Source organism: Apodemus sylvaticus, chromosome 22 (assembly GCF_947179515.1).
Source record: "Apodemus sylvaticus chromosome 22, mApoSyl1.1, whole genome shotgun sequence".
Taxonomy (NCBI): domain Eukaryota; kingdom Metazoa; phylum Chordata; class Mammalia; order Rodentia; family Muridae; genus Apodemus; species Apodemus sylvaticus.
In genome coordinates this window covers 2899037-2920133 of record NC_067493.1, presented here as the reverse complement: position 1 = coordinate 2920133, position 21097 = coordinate 2899037, and the positions used below count along the sequence as shown (strand labels likewise).

The 21097-nt window shown below is 39.3% G+C and overlaps 1 protein-coding gene across 1 annotated transcript in view; it reads right to left on the bottom strand.

Annotated features, from left to right (window-relative positions):
- LOC127672651 (zinc finger protein 431-like) overlaps window positions 1–7068 on the bottom strand; it is a 51527-nt gene extending 44459 nt beyond the window's left edge. Inside the window, exons 1-3 of the mRNA XM_052167956.1 lie at window positions 6981–7068; window positions 6703–6763; window positions 4348–5621 (exon numbers count right to left, since the gene is read on the bottom strand). Coding sequence (XP_052023916.1) covers window positions 4348–5621; window positions 6703–6763; window positions 6981–7068 — 1423 coding nt within the window. The remainder of the gene's footprint in view (window positions 1–4347; window positions 5622–6702; window positions 6764–6980) is intronic.
- Between the last annotated feature and the right edge of the window lie 14029 nt (window positions 7069–21097).

Sequence of the window (21097 nt, the reverse complement as noted above, 5' to 3'; positions counted from 1 at the left end):
GTCCAATTTTGGCCAGTCACTGCCTGTCAATCACTGTCACTTCTAGGTGTAGTACAGTCACTTACTTCAAATGGTGACTTCCAGTTCTGATGCATCTGCTTCCTGTGGGTTCATAGACTTAGGCGTGCCCTCCTCATTGTGGTCAGGTTATCATTTCCCCACAGTCAAGACACAGATGGCTGGTGTGCCATTGCTACCTCTCATATCCATGGGGAGGAAAGGAGCCTTCTGATGAGCAAGGACAAACTCCATCCCAGAGAGCAACAAGACAGCCTCGAGAGTGGCTCCTAGAAATTGGGCTCCTCATGTCCTTGACTGCACCAGACCCAGGAGAGCCCACACTGTATGATCAGACAAAAAAACAGTTGATGTTTCAGTGCTGTAGGAGGTGAGGGAGGACAGCTAACTGACTGCTAACTAACTGTGTGAGAGAAAATGGGTCTACACAGAAATAGAGGAAGAAATTAGAGACTTATAGAGTTCAATGGAAATGAATGTGCAACATGCACAATCTCATGGAACATAAAGAACATGAAAGTGGAGTTAAGAAGAAAGTTCACAGAAAAAAATGCCTACATGAAAAAAAATTCAGAGCTTTCATGCTAGTAATTTAACTGCACACTTTAAAGACTACAACAGAGGAAAATGTGGGAGTAATGAAAACAAGGAGGAGATATCAAGAAATTATAAATTTGGGGGTAAAATCAATAAAATAGAAAGAGAACAATTCAAAGTATTAATGAAACATGGAGTTAGTCTTTTGAGTCTTTTATTTGACAAGATAAACAAACCTTTATTAAAAGATAAAGAATATACGATTTTATGAAATCTAAAATGAAATTGGAGATAAAATAACAATTAAGAAATCCAGAGAATGGTAATGACATAGTTTTAAAAAGGGTGTACTCCACCAAATTGGAAATTCTAAAAGAAATGGATAATTTCCTCAATAGGTTCCACATACCAAAAATAAATGAAACTAAGAGAACCAACTTCAACAGACATAAACTAGGAAAACAGAATTCATCACATATATGCCACCAATACAATCAAAGGACATGAGTTTTAGGGTGGAATCCTACAAGACTTTCAAAGAGGTTTGAACAAGAATACACATCAGTCTATTTAACAATATAAAAGCCAAAGAAATATTAGGCAGTTTATTTTCTGAACCCATGATGACTCAAATATCCTGTCAGTAAAGACTAAGCAATAAAACAGAATTACAGACCAATTTTCCATAAAACTATAGAAGCAAAAATACTTAAGAGAAAAAACCAAATAAAATAAAATACAAATCACATCAGAAGATCATTCTCTGTGATCAATGAGGAAGGCTTCATTCAAGAAACACAGTGATGATTCAACATAATGGAATTAAAATGTAAGAAAAAAGAAGAACTCATCATCTCATGAGATGATGTAAAATTCTCTGACAATATTCAACATCACTTTATGATAAAATTCATGCAGAGATTAAGGATGCAAGGGGCATGCCTGAACATAAAAATGTCACTTTACCGCAAGTCTAGAGCAACCTTAAATTAACTGGAGAGAAATTCAAATTAATTCCACTAATTCCTAAACTAGACAAGATGTTCCATTCTCTCTATCACTATCTATTCAATATATGATGTAAATGTTAGGTAGAGCAATAAAACTGAAGGAGGGGAAGATAATATAAATTAGAAAGTAGGAAGTAAAATTATCTTTCTTTGCAGCTGATATGCTAGTTTCCATAAGTAAACCAAAACTTCACAAAGGCAATTGCTAGAGCTGATGATCACTGTCAGCAAAGTTGTTGGATACATGAATAACTAAAAAAGAAAATACAAATTAGTGGCCTTTGTATGTAAAAATGAGCTTGCAAGTGCAAATAAAATGGAGAGATATCATAAAATTTGAATTTATTGTTGACACTTCTCAATTTTTTTTACATAATAAATAACCTTGAGTAACTCAATATAGGTGTGTTGGCTAAGTACATACCAAAATAATTTTAATCACAGATTTGTGAAGGTTCTCAAAACCTACTGTGATCAGCAAAGGCTTTAATAGATTAGTTATAGGCTAACGAGTTTACTCTTGTATAAAGATAGTAGAAAATACAAAACTTTAACCCATTAACTACGTTTATGATGTTTCTCTGCATTATGACATTTTCTTATGGTTTCTAAGATTACTGCTACATACAAAGGCTTTCTTTACCAAATTGAACATTCATAGCATTTCTCTCCAGGATATGTTCTTTTATGCATTCATAGATTACTGTTATGAAAATGTTGTATCACACTGATTATATTTATAAAATTTCTCTTCAATATGTGTTCTATAATATATTTAAAGATTACCTTGATATACAAATGTTGGGAACAAGCAAAAGAAACTTGCTCTAAGTACTGCAATTTTGTTGCCAACCTCCATTTAATCATGAATTGAAACAAATTTCAAGTCCCAGGTCATAGGGGACCTTCATAATTTAACAATATTCAGCAAGCTTTCATGATTTACTTTTGTTCCTCAAAACATAATGACTGTTACTAACAATAATTTCTATTATTAATATTTTACTCCTAAAAATAAAATGCCTGATACTAACTACAAAAGAACAACTAGGTGTGATAGGATAAACCATAAACCTACATTCTATCATTTGACATCGAATAACAACAGTAGAAAATCCCGATTGGTAGGAAATATACCTGTAACAGCATGTATGTTCATAGTTTTTAGTTTTGAAATCTATATCAGTTTCTGGCTCAGGGCAGGGACAGGATCGGGTGATTCAGATAAGCTTCTAAATATATTTTCTAGTCCAGATTAATAAGTAACTACTTGACTACAAAAGATTTTTATTATTTGCCATGTCCTTGTGTTTGAATTATGTTGGAACTCAGGGGATACCATAACATAAAGGTTTTACCACATTGCTAACATTCAAAGTATTTCTCTACAGAATGAATAATTTCATAATGATGAAGACTATAGAGGTGTACGAAGGCTTCATTATACTAAACACATTCATGAGGTCTCTCTCTAACACATTCTTTCAAGAAAATGAAGACTACAGATCTGTGCAAATTCTTGACCGCATTAAATTCACTCACAGTGTGCCTGTCTTATCATTTCCATTGCTATGTAAAGTCACAATGAACAAGACAACTCGTATAAAAGCGATCATCTAATTGGGGCTGGTTTACAGTTTCAAAGGTTTAGTCCATTTCATCATAGCAGGAAGAATGCCAGGAATGAAGGCAGACATTGATGCTGGAGAGGAAGCTGGGAGTTCTACACCTTGATCCAATGGCAGCTAGGAAAAGACTGTCTTCCAGGGACCTTCAGCTCTTCAGTACCTGTAGGAATTCCAAAGCCCAACCACACAGCAATGCACTACCTCCAACAAGGCCACATGACAGCATAATGCCACTCACATAGATGTCATATTAAATTACCCCATTCCACTGCCTGGCCTCATATTATTGTTCAAACGAATTAGTCTTTGGGGATCATACTTAAACATGGAGAATACATGAGTGACAGCTTCAAAAGTCCCCATTATCTATACCAGTCTCAAAAATGTTAAGAGTCCAAAGGACAAAGAGTCTTATGATATGAATCCTGTCATGTAATCATGTACAAAAACATAAAAGCACATCATATACCTCCAAATTCACAGTATACACTTCACCATTCCTAAAGGCAGCATGAAGAAATAGTGGAATTAAATAAGACCCAAGCTAGCTCAACAGTCTCCAAACTCTTCATCTCCATATGTGTTGTCAAAGTGTTCTTCAGATCTTCAACTCCTTTCTGCTTTATTCAATGCAGCAGAATTTTTTGTGTAGTTTTTAGTCCTGGAAAGCAGTTTTCCTGAGCATTAACACACAGTTCTAACATCACATAATTTTGGGGTCTTCTTGATTCAATGTCCAGGATCCACACATGCTCATCTCCACTCTTTCGAAGAGATTGGGTCACTTCTCCAGTTCTGCCCTCTGTATCACTCTAAGCTCTGTTTGATTCCACTCTCCTATACCTTTTGTTCTTGCTGCTCATCCCATTGTACATGCATCTCCACTATGCTGGGTTCTTCTACTGCAACTAAGTTTGACCAAAAGCTTTTTGACACTTCCTTTGTCAATGCAGTTAATGTAAACCTCTTTACCTTAAACTCTAGGAGATTATTCAAACAAAGGAAATAAGCAACATTCTTTGCCAAATCATCATAAGAACCATCTCTAGAGTTGAAATAATCCTAACCACCGATCTCTATGGTTAATCCTAATCCAATGGCCTCTTAACTCCCACTTAATTCATGATTACATTCATTAGATTTTTCTCCAGCCTGTGTTCTTTCATGTCTTTGGAGATGACTGCATGTTGCAAAGGCTTTACCACATTGACTACATTTATAAGGTTTCTCTCCAGTATGTGTTCTTTTATGTCTTTGGAGAATACTCTGATGTGAAAAGGCTTTACCACACTGATTACATTCATAAGGTTTCTCTCCAGTATGTGTTCTTTTATGTCTTTGGAGAGTACTGCGCTGTGCAAAGGCTTTACCACATTGATTACATTCATAAGGTTTCTCTCCAGTATGTGTTCTTTTATGTGTTTGGAGAGTACTGTGACCTGAAAAGGCTTTACCACATTGATTACATGCATAAGGCTTCTCTCCAGTATGTGTTCTTTTATGATATTGGAGATGACTGGTTGTTGCAAAGGTTCTATCACATTGATTGCATTCATAAGGTTTCTCTCCAGTATGTGTTCTTTTATGTCTTTGGAGATCACTGGGTATTGCAAAGGATTTACCACATTGATTGCATTCGTAAGGATTCTCTCCAGTATGTTTCCTTTTATGATATTGGAAAGTACTGTGCTGTGCAAAGGCTTTACCACATTGAGTACATTTATAAGGTTTCTCTCCAGTATGTGTTCTTTTATGTCTTTGGAGAATACTCTGATGTGAAAAGGCTTTACCACACTGATTACATTCATAAGGTTTCTCTCCAGTATGTGTTCTTTTATGTCTTTGGAGAGTACTGCGCTGTGCAAAGGCTTTACCACATTGATTACATTCATAAGGTTTCTCTCCAGTATGTGTTCTTTTATGTGTTTGGAGAGTACTGTGACCTGAAAAGGCTTTACCACATTGATTACATGCATAAGGCTTCTCTCCAGTATGTGTTCTTTTATGATATTGGAGATGACTGGTTGTTGCAAAGGTTCTATCACATTGATTGCATTCATAAGGTTTCTCTCCAGTATGTGTTCTTTTATGTCTTTGGAGATCCCTGGGTATTGCAAAGGATTTACCACATTGATTGCATTCGTAAGGATTCTCTCCAGTATGTTTCCTTTTATGATATTGGAAAGCACTCTGCTGTGTAAAGGTTTTACCACATTGATTACATTCGTAAGGTTTCTCTCTAGTATGTGTTCTTTTATGATATTGGAGATAACTCAGTCTTGCAAAGGCTTTACTACAGTGAGGACATTCATAAGGTTTCTCTCCAGTATGTAACATTTTATGTCTTTGTAGATTCCTGAGATTTGCTAAGACTTTACCACATTGATTACATTCATATGGTTTCTCTCCAATATGACTTCTTACATGCCTGCAATGATAATTGACACATGTTGAATCTTTACAATATTCATTAACGTGATCAATCATTTTATCAATATGATTTAAGATTATAGTTTTGTCTAATGGTAAAGATGCATTAGATCTTAAGGTTTTATCACTTCATATATTCATGGTGATCTCTATCTCTTTTGGGGTTGCACAATATATGTGTGATGGTTATTACATGACTCCTATTTATAACATACTTTTTTATATGGAATTTTTCTATGATGTATTTCTCCTATCTGAAGAAAACTGGAAAAACCCAGAATTTTAAAAAACTGATTTCATTCATAATTTTTCCTGTGGTATGAATTACACCACATTTGACACTGAACCAGGACAAGTAGAAGAATTTCCAAGTTCCTAGTACTCATAAAAGTTTTCTATGGTATGATTTTTGGGATTTTCCCAGTAAAATTAGAAAGCCAATTAATTGGAAATGTCTAACAAATTCACAAAATATATCGAAGGCAATAGGCTACATATCTTCTTAATCTTTTTGAATAAAAATGTAGTTTGTTTCTTTCAATATCCCTGTGGTTTCATGGAATTTATTCATTGTGACACATGATAGATCTACTAAAAGAAGAATAACAACTGAAAGGTTTCCACATTGCATTCACACAATTTGAATTTTTGTTTCTCATAAAATGCAGTATATAGTTTAATGTCTCACAACTACACAATTCTTGATTCTCATAAACTGCCCTCTCAACAAACTTGACAATGTCACTACAAGAATGTGAGTATCACCAACTTTACTATGGACTATTTGCTTATTAGAAAGTTTCACCTATAAATTTATCACAATTTAATGTACAATATCTAAGTATTATGAGACTATACAGATCGGCAAGTTCACAGCATAGTTTTAACGGAGCCACACATCAAATTGATAAACAAAACAGATAACTGAATTTGAGGTACATAGTTTGGTAAAAATAGTATATTTATAGCCACACCTAAACAATTATTTTTTTTTTTAATTTTTGCTTTTTTCAGAGCTTCCAGAACATAATAACTTTTCGGCCGAGGCATAATTATATCAGCTTGCACATGAAAATTACCTTTCATGTCTTCTAGAATTTTCACAATGTTCTTCAATATGATGGTCTTCCCAATTGTAGCCTAAAAGACCATAGCAGAAAATGAATGATTTATTATTAGAAATAAGGTAAAATTTAAGTTCTGTGAATTTTCACAGCGTTGTGAAAGCTATCATGAAAACTCAGCAAACCCATTTTATTCAGCTCAATCTTTATTGTTACCAATTGAAATAACAGAAGGTCATCAATAACCAAGAAACATTTGCTTCCTTATTTGGAAAATGAATTCACAGTCTTACCTATAGCAGTGAGATTCAGATACATCTCCAACATCACATCTTTGTAGAGACTCTTCTGGGAAGAATCCAGCATATCCCACTCTTCCATAGTGAATGTCACAAGCACATCATCCAAAGTCACTGCATCCTAAAATATCCCATATATGTGTACAACAGAAAGAAGTATATGGATATTACTGTGAAGTAGATGTATGCTTCTTTGAAAATATATTAATTTAGTTCTAGTGCTTCCTCCACTTATTTTATGACTCAGAATTCATCATCTAGTCACCATATCATTTTTGAAGCAACTTGCATTATAAGATTCACCTTTGTTGCTTGTGAATACTCGGAATAGCATATAGCCTTTCAAGAGAAATGCAATTGAGAGGGAGATGCAAGAGAAACATATCAACAGTATTTAGCACACATCTGAAAACTTGTATGAACAATTACTAAATATAAAAATGATGGGCAAGCTGGGTGTATTTTTTCATGTCTTTAATCACAGAGGTGCAGACAGGTTTATATCATTGAGTTGGATACAAGCATAGTCTATTTAATGTGTTACAAGACAGAGAAAGTTATATGTTCAGACCTTCAATCCCCTGCAAAAAAATCAACCAAGGAAACAAAAATGATAGAGAACTCACTGTTCCTTACTTACCTTTCTACAAAAAATTATACATTCACTGGAGTTCTGTATTCACTTTGCAGAACTGTTAATTGCACTAGTTTAAACTGCACCATTAATACAATTTTACCAAAATGAAATGCATGTTAAACAGTTCCAAATGTACAGATGAAAATACTAGTAATGAAAACGTTGATCATAAATAAGCAACAGAGGGCAGGAGAAAGAGTTTAGCAGTGGAATATTCTTTCTGGTCTTCAACATAATGGTTGTCAATTTCTTCCATACACATAGGAATGAACAACTAACTACCCATTTCTTTAATATCAAGGGTTCTGTGCCCATCTTCTGACAAAAGTAAAGATGAGGCATACATGATATGCATATCCATGCACACAGAGTAAATACTACAATTTATTCAAAAATTCCAGAAAAAAAAAGAGTGAGGCAGAGTAGTATACACCTGGAAACAATGATTCTGAAGCCTCAGATAGTACTGATGTCATGAAGATATGCTATCATAAGAAATAGAATATAAACAATGTAATTGACAAAATTTCAAAATTAAAGGTTTGGGTGAAGAGTTGCACAAAAGCATATGTTTATTGTGCTAAAGCATTTCAATTGGCTTTTGTTCTTTCTATATCAACTATCAGAACAGGAACGGCTTCACAGAGAAAAAAATTTGAAAAACAAAAACAAAAGGAATAAAATTAAAAATATTAAGGCCCAAGGCTTGCAAAATAGCTTATACTTAAATAGCAAATATTTATACTGTATCTTAGGGACAGAGTCCAAATGGTGACTGCATAGGAGCATGAGAAAAAAGCAGAAGGATCTGTTTAATCACAACACAGTAGATACAAAGAAAATAATTATCTTGTCCAAAAGAAACGCAGGGGGACACATGTAGCAGAGACTGAGGGAATGCCCAAGGGAAACTTGACTAACAGGAAAACCATCTTAAGCACAAGCTCCAATACATGACATTTTTATGGATACTCTGCTATGCTCACACAAATGAGCCTTGATAATTATCCATTGAGAGGATCCACTCAGCAACGGACTGAAACAGATGCAGAGATCCAGAGTCAAATATTGAATGTACTGGTAGAACTCGTATGAAGGAGTCGGAGGAAGTTATGAAGGCGCTGAAGAAGATAGGAACTCCACAAGAAGACCAAAAATCTCAACTAACCTGGATTATTGGGGACACAGAGAGAGACAGAGACATCAGCTAAATAGCACCCAAAAGCTGGACAAAGAGCTCCTGGCACATAAGTAGCAGAAGTTCAGATTAGTCTCCATGAGGGTCCTCCAACAACTGGAACATGGGCTGCCCCAAAGCTGCTGCATATCTTTGGTATCTGGAAATTAGACTCCAAAATCTGGCCTCAGTGGGAGAGGATGCACTTAACCAGGCAGAAACTTGAAGCCCCACGGTGTGGGGATACCCAGGGGACTCAATCAACTCCATTCTGACCCTGGATGCTATAGACTCATGTTCATCCTGTGATGAAAATGCATTGAGTCTACAGTGATCCTAATAGTCTGCAGGAGCTCCTACACAGTTCAAATGTCTAAAGTGTCGACTGACACTCAAGGCAATATCTCAAAAGTCAAATCTTATAAAATTAAAAAGCAAGTCATGTCTTTCTGACATACAATGGTTCAGAATACACCTCTGTGTTACATTAGCCAGGAATATACACTTCTTGTTCAATCATATGACATGCCTGCCAGGAAACAAAGTAGGTTTCTATAAAATTTTCAACACTATTTTTATCCCACATGCAGTTTACACAGTTGTCCCTAACAAATGCCAGTGATAGCTTACCCTCTGTCCTGACTATGTCTCCTAGTGGATTGCTAAGATCATATCTTCCTGCCTGACACTTCTCTCAACTTTCAACATTAGCAAGCATTCCCTCTTGAACATATCCACAAAACAGGTCAGTAAAAGGGGCTACACGCAACCAACATCCAGTAAAAATACAGACAACAAAAAGTAACTCAGGAATAAAATTGCCACCCAAACCAGACAAATCCAGAGACCAGTATCTAGACCTATTATTGCCCCAAAACCAAGTACTTATACATCATCATTGGAACATAATAAAGATAAGTCAGGGAAATATGCCACCAAGTATTCCAATTTGTCCTGTCTCGGCAGATCCTCAAAAATTAAAACATGCAAGAGATCTGATAAAAAAAAGAGGTTGTTTTATGGAAAGGACAGGAGTGAGAACTTGGGGAAGGGATAGAGGTATACAAGAGGGCCTGCAGACCAGAACACATATAAGGAGCAGATAGAACATGATCAAAGAAGAGAAAGACTTTAGAAGGGACATGTGTAGAGATCAGAAACAGGGAACAAATACAGAGAGGAGCTGAAGATAGTGCTCCATGTATATAAAGCACACCTGAAAACTGCAACAGTTAATGGAGGCAGGTAATGATTTAAGTAGGTGCTAAGTCCCTGAGTGCAGACCATTGAAATTGCTAGCACATGGAATACTACAGAGGCAAGTTTCACACACCCAACAGGGAAAGGAAGATAAATAGTGTAACTGTACTTATTGGTCAAAAAATATTTGGAATCTAAAAGATTCTAGGCAATAAATAACCAGGAACACTGCAAAAAAACAAAAGCAAATACTACAATTGACTGTAATAGAAGAAGAATATCAGCTCAAAGGTCAAGAAAATAGTTGTAATGAAATCATAAATGAACAATTTCTAAACTAAAGACAAAGATTCCTATTAAGGTACACGAAGCATCCAAAATATCAAATAGATTGAAACAAAAAAAAATATCCTTGCCACACAATATTCAAAACACTATATATGTAAAGAATTGTAAAAACTGCAAAAAAAAAAAAAGTCACGTTAAAATGGGACTATTAGATACATACCTGCCCTCTCAATGTGCCGTGTAAAACACAAAATGTTTTGGACATGTGTTGCAGAATCAAGAAAAGCAGCCTTGATGTTTCTACAAGCAAACCAATGGTCCAACTGATTTGGGAAGATTTAGCCATGATAGTGAATATATTCAGAGGACAGTGCCTTATTTAACAAGTAAGAAGCACCACTAGAAATCTCACACATAGTCACATCTAGCTGTTGTTTCCCATCCAACCCCTGATAGGACCCTCCACCCCAGCACCCACTGCATAGCCACCTGTTCCTCTCCATTGAGGGCAGATATCCCGTGCTTACCATGTCTAGATTTCAGAACTTCCTTGAGGTCCCCTCACAGCACAGCATGGAACAGCAGAGCTCAGAGCAGGAAACAATGAACTATCCTTGCCTGCACAGCCACGGTGAACTTTCAGAAAGGTACCCGGAAGATCACGCCTTTTTCTGTGAATGGCAGGTCTGTCTGGAGATCTGGATTGGCCAGTAAGCCTTACCACTCACCAAGGTTAAAGTGTGCTTGTAGTCGAGGGACAAACTTTTTCTAAATCTTAGGAGTGGTTTGCACTTCTTTAGCATCTGTGCCTGCCTTACAAGAGGGCTTTCAAACCAACCAGCCCTAGGGGACAACCCACAACTCCAGCTCAGGCTGCTCAGCTGACTGCTCCTCCCCTTGTAAGCAAGGAAGCTGCACTACCCAGGACCTAAATTCAGACTTTATTTGAGCTTTCCTCACAGCACCTGCCTTCCTCTTCCTGTAATCAGGTGAATAGCTTGCATAGCCCATTATTCAGGTGCAGTGGAGGAATCAATCTGACCCACAAGGGGAAGGGTGCTCCGGCTATTAACTTTAAAGAGTAACTTTATGAAACAAGAGTTTTGTTTTCAGGCTTCATGCTGGGCTCGGGATAATTGCAGCTTCTTTCTCCCAGAAGATAAATCCTTGATTTGAAGTTTTTCTTGCCAGACAGCCATTATTAGAAGAAGAGGACAACTGTCTCAGGGACATTATACTAAATCTTCTTTCTACATACACAGCAAAATTCACTCACTCTATGGGATCTGTTGATCTAGAGAACATGTGCTAACACAACTGTGTGTTTTCCCCACCTTGTCATTGAGAAAGATGTGATGACTAACAACAGTGCTCCAAAGTGTTTATCATCTGTTTCCTGGTTTCTTCCAGGGTTGTTTCATGCCTATCATATGGCGGAAGGGAATTGTATGAAGCCGCAAAGCAAAACACGTGTTTCCTAAAATCCCACTTTAATGTTAAAAGCCTGGGAATGATGGGCCAGCTTTATATCGCTCATGCAAGTCAAGTAACAGGTTGTCCCCCTTGATTTCAGGAAGAAGAAGGTGAAGTGCTGTGATGAATTCTCAAGCAAGCTATGAAGTCAGGTCATGATGAGTGCAGGATCACTGCCAACAAAGGGGAGGAGAATGCAGCTGAACAGCCTCAGTTGCAATGGTGTGTCCTCCTCCAGTGCTAGGTGAGAGTGCAGATGGATGAGGTTCTTGGAGGACAGGCACAAATGCTATGGGAGTGCAAACCTGACCTGAGATATATGAGTAGTCTGTCACAGGACTGAAATCACACTCTAACCTTGATGAGGGGTAAGACTCACTGGCCAATCGAGGACACCAGGCAGACCTGCCAATCAGACTAAGAGGAGGGTCTTCCTGGTGCCTTGCAGCAAGTTCATTGTGGCTGCACAGGCTGGAATGGTTTTCTGTACTGCATTGCGTCTTGCTGTTGGGTAGAGTGAAAGAATTTCAAGTAAGTTCTGTTTTTGAGACATGTTGAGCACAGGCTCTCTGCCCGTGATGATGAAGAGAAGGGAGATGGGAAGCAAGAGGTTGTGTGTCGGGCAATCTCTGGGGATAGATGGGAAGCATTATCCAGATGTTGCCAGATGTTTGCATCTGAGAGGTCCCTTGTGGTGCTCCTCACGTGCTAGATAAGGCTGTGACCTCTGAATAACTTCACTATCAGGGATGAATCTGCTCAAAACATTTGGACCAGGAATTGATTGAAGAAATGTATGGTAAGCAGGCTGGTTAGAGACTAGGATGTTAGGATTCTCATGTTCGTTCACAAGGTTTATCTATAAATCCGTCTCCAAACCATAACAAAGGAGACAACTCTGCTGCACAACCTGTCACTTTGCACATGCTCACAGCAATAACAACAACAGCAGTAACAACAACAACAATAATAATAAATAAAACAGGTCTGTAGCAAGCTGCTCAAAGTGTCAATACAGAGTCATAATCAACATTAAGTCCTGGTGTGCCTGAAGTCGTCGTTTTCTAATTGAGTAAAGCAGAGTTCTGCCACATGGTCCAGACTACACTGGGTGACAGCCATTTGAGAAGAAAAAAAAATCTATGTATTTGCAGACATAAGCCTAGCATGGCTGTCCTCTGAGAGGCAACACCAGCGACTGACTGAGACAGATGCAGATACCCACAGCCAACTATGGGATTCAGGTCATGGATCCCTATGAAGAGTTTTGGGAAGGATTGATGAAGATGCATGGGAAGCCAATCCTTTAAGAAAACAAACATTATTAAGTAACCCAGACCCCTGGAAGCTCAGAGAGATTAAGCCATTAACCAATGAGCATGGGCTGTTCCATGGTCTCAGGAACATAAGTAGCAGAGGACATCATTATCAGTACTCAGTGGGAGACTATACAGCTAATTCTGTAGAAATGTGATGCCCCAGAGAAGGAGAATGGGCGAGGTGAGGAGGTGGTGTGTGGGTGGATGAGAGTAGTAGAGGTGGGGGTGATGAAGCAACCTCTCAAAGCAAATGGGAGGAGGAATGTGGTAAAGAGCCCTGGGAGTGGAGACCAGAGAGTGGGGCAACAAATGTTAATAAGTAAACCAATTAAAAAGTAACTGAGAGAGAGAGAGAGAGAGAGAGAGAGAGACAGACAGACAGACAGACAGACAGACAAACTGTTATGTGGAGGAATAGCCTTATCCAGCAACTCTTTCCATGAGGCCCTCATGCATGGAGAATGACATAGCTCCTTCTCAATCCCAGGAACATACTTGACAGAGATCGTAACTGCCTGGGCCTACTCCATGGGACCTTTTCCTGAGGCTACAGTATACTGAGAATAAAATAGAGCTCCTTGTCTAAAGCCAGGAATGTGCTAGGAGAGCTGGTAATGGTCTGGGGCCAGGGCCTTCAGGACATTTTATGTCCTCAGAACCCAACTCTGTCCACCATATGGGGCTGCGGTTGTCAGTCCTAAGGCCACTGTAGGCTTGGGTAGTGATGTTCCTGAGATAAGGTCTTTTCTCCATGTGCAGAATTTTATGATAGCTTCTGCTGGCTTCCTGTTTATTTCCATTTTCCCTCTATAAGTAATTCACAAGATGGTATACTTAAGAGCTTTACTTAGCATAAGATATAGCTTCTGCAAGATCTCCTCACCACAACATTTATACATAGTTTTATCATTTTAAAGATTTATTTTAAAAGCTTAAATATTTATATATTCATATTTTATCAAAATATAGTTTATATTTATATACATATATATTTCTATTTTATAATTATATATTTATATCTTTATTTTTACTTAAAATATAAAATAAATATATAAATATATATGCTATTCTTATGAGCTTTATTTAGGATAAGGCGTGGCTTCTGTAAGACCTCCACCCCACAACTTTGATTCTTTCTTTTTTTCTTTTTAAAGATTTATTTTATATACATATATATACACATATATATGTACATATATATGTACATATACACATATATATGTACATATATATGTACATATATACATATATATTCATATATATAAATATATATGTATATACAAATATATATATATATATATATATATATATATATATATATATATATATATATATCTCATAAATAGGGACAGTCTACTTTCCCTATTTAAATTGTGCCTATTTCATTTACATATTTCATTAGCATACAGAATAAAATGTGACAGGAGACATTACGAGTCTCTGCAGATATTCACTATATATCATTAAGACTGCCTCACGCGGTGACATTTAAGGTAAAACTGCACCACACATATTCAGTGTGAGCATCTGATGCATGGGGACCCATCACCCATGTCCACACAATGCCATCACCACACACAACCATTTATGGGTATGCATTGTTCAAGGAATTTTCACAAAATTACAGAACCACCATAATTGTAGTCGCCACTGACACAGGAGGTGGGCAGAGCTCAGTGAGACTGCCTGTCATTGTGGGCATCCCTGACAAGGGAGGTGGGTTGGGCTTCATGTTTTATAAGCCTTATTACTGTTGTTTTTTCTTAAAGTTTAACCCCTCAGTAGGCTAAGTCATGCACCAGACTAGAGAGTGATCACAAAGCTCTCAGTGTGAAGAGGACAAATAAGTATCATTTCTTACAGTTAGCTCTCTGAACCTCATTTTTCAGGAAGTGTGTGTAGGAAATAAGTACTGCTCAGAAATACTGACCAGCATGTTTTTCCTTGAATATTCAACATTTTCTTTAATTCACACCACCTTGAATTCTCAGCAGAGGTGGGAAGTCTCAGGTAATACGTCTTGGATTCACTGAGAGAATGACTCATTCCTGGGAACCAGGCTGTTCTGTCAGCATTTAGGAGTGAACCCTGGGTTCGAATCAAGTCCCATTGTAGCTTGCTGGGCATAATCCGATTTGGTTGTCAAAACAAAAGCTCCAAGAAACAAAATCACCCACACAGTTGGAAATGATTTCAGCTTGCACAAGCCAAGAGCCAAGAAGAAATTGGCTGTGTGGGAAATTCGCAGTTAGCAGAGCCCTGAGCTTCCGAAGATGTGCACATTGTCATTCCTCTATGGAGGAAGAGCAGCCCCACAGAGAACCCTGCTGTGAAGAAGTGGCAGCACCTGGAGCTCAGAGTCAGAGCTGTGGATCTATGGATCATTGTAGATACTGGCTTCTTGGTCCCAGTCGAGCTATGGCTTCTACAAGTGTACCTGCCCTGCCAAGATTCCAAGACTCTCCTAAAACTCGGGGTGTATGAGTGAGTCAACCGGGGTCAGCCCTGTCTGTCAAGTGTACACTTGGGCCATGGCCCCAAGGCAACAGGGAAACTACAGCTAGATGAAATGACCAGCTGAGGCAGAATACCAGTGGAGCACTTGTCTGTGCCATCTGGAAAATCTTAGGCAAACAGAAAGGAAAGCAGCTGCAAGGAGATTTGTGTTTGCACAGAGTTTATTACATTGTGTGAGAGGGGGACAGTGTGGGAAGTCTTGGCACACTTGTAGGGCTGAAGGTGTCATTTACCTATGGTAGACACAATAAAGTCAGCTTTTTGAAATGTCAGAAGGCTGAGCTGTCAGAAAAAAAATCTCTGCACCTGCAATGAATCTCCATCCTCGAACCCGGGAACCATGTGTGTTGGTCAGCCTTTAGGAGCACAAGTTCCAGAACCAGAGCTCTCTGCAGAATTCCACCTCTGCCTGCCTGTCAAAATCCAATCCTGTCAGCCCAGCAAATGTTCAGAGGAACAAAAACACATATGAGGTTTCAAATCACCTTCAAAAAACAACTCAGATCTGCTGACAGCCTAGCTGAACTTGGCTTGGGGGACAAGTCATAGCTCCTAGAGAAGGGGATCCAAGGTGTGAGCACGGAGATCACCACCACCTGGAGTACCAGTGCTGCAGCCCCATCTGTGGCGAAGAATTCGCTGGGTTGCAGCTCTGTAGGAAAAATTGAGAATCTGCAAAAGGAGATTTTAGGCTTCTAGCCAGGCCTCATTCCATGGTTATGGCTCCTGCATTGCCCTCAACCACCACAACCATCCTACACGACAGTAGTTCCTTAGAGGGGAGCAAGCTAATTCAAATAAAATAAAATAATAAAATATCAACCCTACTATGAGTTACATCAGATCGGCTTCTATCTGTTATTTTGTAGATGACTAACATTTCCCTAGCACTACACTTCTCTTCCCACCTTGTTGGAAATCACTTTGTAGACCAGGCTACTAACAGAGATCCACCTGCTTGATTCACTCCCATAGTGTTTGCATTAAAGGTCTGAGTCGCCACACCCAGCAGAAGACACTCACCTTTAATTCAGAGATTGAATCTGGAACACACACATTTAATTGGGGCTACGACTTCATCTTGAGGCCTGAGAACACAGAAGAAGTCACTTTTCACATTGCCTGCTTTCCCTCTCCTAGCTAGCAAGTCTTATTACTATTAGATAGCAAGACTTAGGACTTCCCTGACATTATTGATTATTTATCTGTGATTGCATCTTCTACTGAAGACCAGCTGAGACATCCAGCCTCAGGGGCTGAGAACTTCTGGATTCTTGGACTTTGCTTCCCATCCAGCTGTTGTGGAATAAGGCAGACAGCATCATGTAAGTCATTCTAATATAATCCCCTTTCAGAAAAGAGAGAGTGAGTGAGAGATCATTCTATGTGATCTTTTACTCTTTAAAACAGGCACCCCAAGTAGATTTACTGACCCATGAGCACTTCCCCCATTGCCTGTTTCATCAGTCCACTATAGTGTTTGCCTCTAGACAATTGCATCCAGAGTGATAGGATCTTAATTTGAGAAGCTTCACTTCTTTCTTGTTTGCTTGTTTGGATATTTTAGCCTAGGTTTTAATCTGTAGCCCTAGCTGTCTTGAAACGAGGTCTGACTACCAGGTTGGCCTTGAAATCAAAGATGCAACTGCTTCTACTTCTATCCCCAATCTGCGTCTTTCCTATAGGTGCTTAGACTAAAGCATTGCATTGCCAGACTGGGTAGAATTTTGCCTCTATTAGGCAATGCAAATAGATGCTATTATTGTGGGTTTAACATCCGATTTACCACAGTGAAATGCTTGGGAATGTGTAATTAACTAACTGGAGACTTCTCTATATCAGAAGGTCAAGGACTTACCCTCAGCATTCCAAGGATAACCTGAAGGTTCTGAGGGAGTACCTTCTCAGTTTTGTCAAAAATACAGCAGATTATGAAGAACATGGACTGTTGAGTGCACGTGATTTGCCAGCTGTAAGTTCAGGATCTTCCAAGTCTCAGCCGCTTTCTTTCTGTGGAAAGCCAAACCACAACTTTGATGATGGCTGGATTTTTGATTGGGATCAATACTCATTTTATTATATATTTGAGAGCTTGGACAACCTGAGATACAGCAGCAGATTGAATTGTGCCAAGAAGGGCAGAGAGGTCTTTCAGACTGAGAGTCAGAGGGAGCCAAAAGTGTCCTCAAGAGATGTGGACAACGACAAAAACAAAGGTATAGAGTAGCCTGACCAACCCTCGCCAAGTTTGCTCAGGGAGAAAGGCCTGGAACTTGAGACCTGTTATGGTGGAGACTGCCCTGACTAGGATCATGCTTCTGACATTTCCACGAATCTAGGATGCTGCATGTGGCTTCAAAGGACTTTCAGCCAGAAGAAGAAGAAGAAGTGAAAACAAAATTCACCCAGGATTCTGTTTGAGGCCCAGGAACCCTGATGCCTGCTAAGATTTGCAATTAGGAAATCTTCTGTCAGCTCCTGTATCACAAAAAAAGAATATACAAAGGCAGCCAGGTTTCTGCAGCCATCTACTTCATGTTTGGTTTTTTACAGATTTCTTAATAAAAGTGTTGAAATGCTGAAAATTTGTTTCCTTCTTGAAATGGACTTAGGGAAAAGGTGAAGTGTAGAGTGGATACAGATCAGGATACACTATTCTGTAAACCAGGCACCCCAAATAGATTTGTTGGCCCATTATCCCATTCCCTTTGCCTGTCTATTGAGTCACCTATTATGCTTAGCTCTAGACAATTGCATCCAGAGTGAAGGGATTTTATTTTGAGAAGTGTCACATCCCATTTTTTGCTGCTTGTTTTTTATTTTGGGCATAGGTCACGGGAATAATTGGTGTGGGTTTTTTTTTTTTTTTTTTTTTGGTTGTTTCTTTTTTTTTTAAGAAGTCTTCAGGCAATCTTAGGAAACCTGGTTCTCATGTGTCCTGGGCCATAAGATAACCAGCACACTGGGAGTAAACTTGAGAACTTTGAGAAACCCCTGTGCTGAATCAACGTGGATGGCAACTGTTTTGAGAGTGTAGAGATCCAACACAGCCCCGAGATTCTGAGAAACAATGGCAGCTGAGAGGACCTAAAAACAAAATGGAACTGGGTCAGTATCACATTTCTCATATAATCGCACATAGGCGCCAGGGATTTTGTCCAGTATTTCCTCCACTCTTTCTGGACTCTAGGTTTTTGCAAAAGATCCTAGTACAGCCTGGAAAATCTGGTTCCTTTGGAAAACTAAAGCACCTAGAAACAAAATCAACTATGCTGTTAGCAATCAAGGTGTGATTTGGGATCAGACTGCTGACAGCACAGCATCATATCTCCTCCACACTCACACTCTAATGCCAAGCATTTTGGTTGGTGTCTAGGCACATGGGGTCTAGATCTTGGGTTCACACAGAATCCCACTGTAGCCTGCCTGGCAGTGTCTGATACGGTCGGTGAAATAAAAGCACAAAATCATGTATGAGGTCTGAAATCACTATCAGATTTCAGCTCAGAGGTTGTTGACAGCCTAGTGGAAATTGCATAAGCAGAAATTCTCAAGCACTCAGGGATAGGGCTGACCAGTGGGAACTGTCACAGTGCATTGTTAGCTCCTGAGTGCCCTCCACTGGAAGCAATCACAGGCTTGCAGCTGGGAGCCAAGAAACATTCATACTTCTGGCCAGACTTATTCATTGCCCAGGCTCCTTTTCTAGCTACTGCAGGTGTGGCCTTGAGATGCCAAATCTTTTAAGTTCAGCTCCATTTTAGGGAACCTGACCTATGTTTGAACACAGGTAAAGTAACCGGCTGGTACCTAACATTAGTTTCCACATTGCCCCACAGCAAAACTCTGTCTCGAGGCTACTCCCCAACAAGACCAGCATTTCTGGGTTATACCTTCGAAAAGACCTCCATCTCCAGGTCATTCCCCCAACAAACCTATACCCCCAGGTTACAAGCCAACCCCTTGCCTAACCTTCACCAATTCAGAGGAGAACAGAAATTAAGTTTATAACTCCCAACACCAGGCAACTTATTAAAGGCCACAGAAACTTTCCAATTAGATACTTATACCTGGACTTGTTGCTTACAGCTTTCTATAAAACTTTGCCCTGAGAAACATACATGGTTTCCCTTCCAACACACACACACACACACACACACACACACACACACACACACACACACACACAAACTGTGTCCTGAGTGAAGGTGGTGCGAGGCAGGGATGACTGCAAGCTAGCTGGAGTAAATACCCTGCTGTGAGTTGCATCAATCGGCTCCTGTCTGTGTTTTGGAGATGACTAACATCTCCCAGACACTACACACAAAGGAGTAGGCAGATTAATTATGGATTTAACTAGGATCACAAAGCTGGCCCCAAACCCTGCATGTGTGAGTGAGAATCCATCAGTTAGCATTTTCTGGCATGTTACACACTGGACAAGTGTTCACCAGGAAGATAGCCATGGAGTGACTGCAGAAACGAAGCCAAGCTCGAGAGAGTCAGCTCAGAGAGCAGAGCTTTGGTGTCCTGTACAGAGCTGTCCTGGAAAATCCTCTTCACAAGGAAAGAAATGCAGCTCCAGTTGAGATTCTGGCAGAGAGCAGTTTTGTCGACCTCCAGAGGTAGACAGCGAGGCCGTTAGGCAGCTGATTCTGTACAAGTGCAGAGCCTAAAGGGTGCCTTTGTCAAAGACAGCTTTACCATGTATTCAAGAATGGAAAGAAAGTGGAGGAATTTTCAGCATTTAGAAACAACAGGGTGCAAAGATTGTTGTAACTCAACAGACCTCCCAGGGATTGAGCTCAGGTGCACAACCCCTCAGCACACAGCTTGATGAAAGATTGATGCAAGAGCATGATGTTTATTTCTCCATGTACTTGCGGTCACTCACCCTCGCAGGGAGAGTTCCCCCTGAACACAGAAAGCAGACATCCACGTACCCACTGCAGTTCAGGGAAGCCTGGAGCCCAGCTATTCCACGAGATCCCTGCCTGCCTTCTGTGCAGACAGAGACTACAGGATGTAAAAGTTATGTTTATTCATTTCAAAGGCAGTATATAAAATGTGAGACAGACAGGAGGCTGGATAGTGGGGTGTGGAGAGGAGAGTCTGGGTCCTGAAGCTTCATCTCTACACTTAGCTGTACCCCCTAACCATCGCTCTGCTGGGAATACAGGATTAGCAACTGCTCAGGACTCCAGCTAAAGAAAGTAGTCTTAACAGGATTCCCAAGCAGATCATGTTGACAGGTTCCTTTAATCTCAGAACCAGGGAGGCAGAGGCAGGAAGATCTTTGATTGGTGGTCACTTTGGTCTACAAAGCGATTTTCAGAACAGCCATGGTTACACAGAAAAATACACTCTGTGATCTCTATTCTGTGTTGTCAACTTGATTACATCTTGAATTATGCAAAATCCAAAACATAAGGACACACCTTCAATGGATTTGTTGTTTAATTTGTAGAAGGTAATCAGGATCTTTGAAGTAGGAACACTA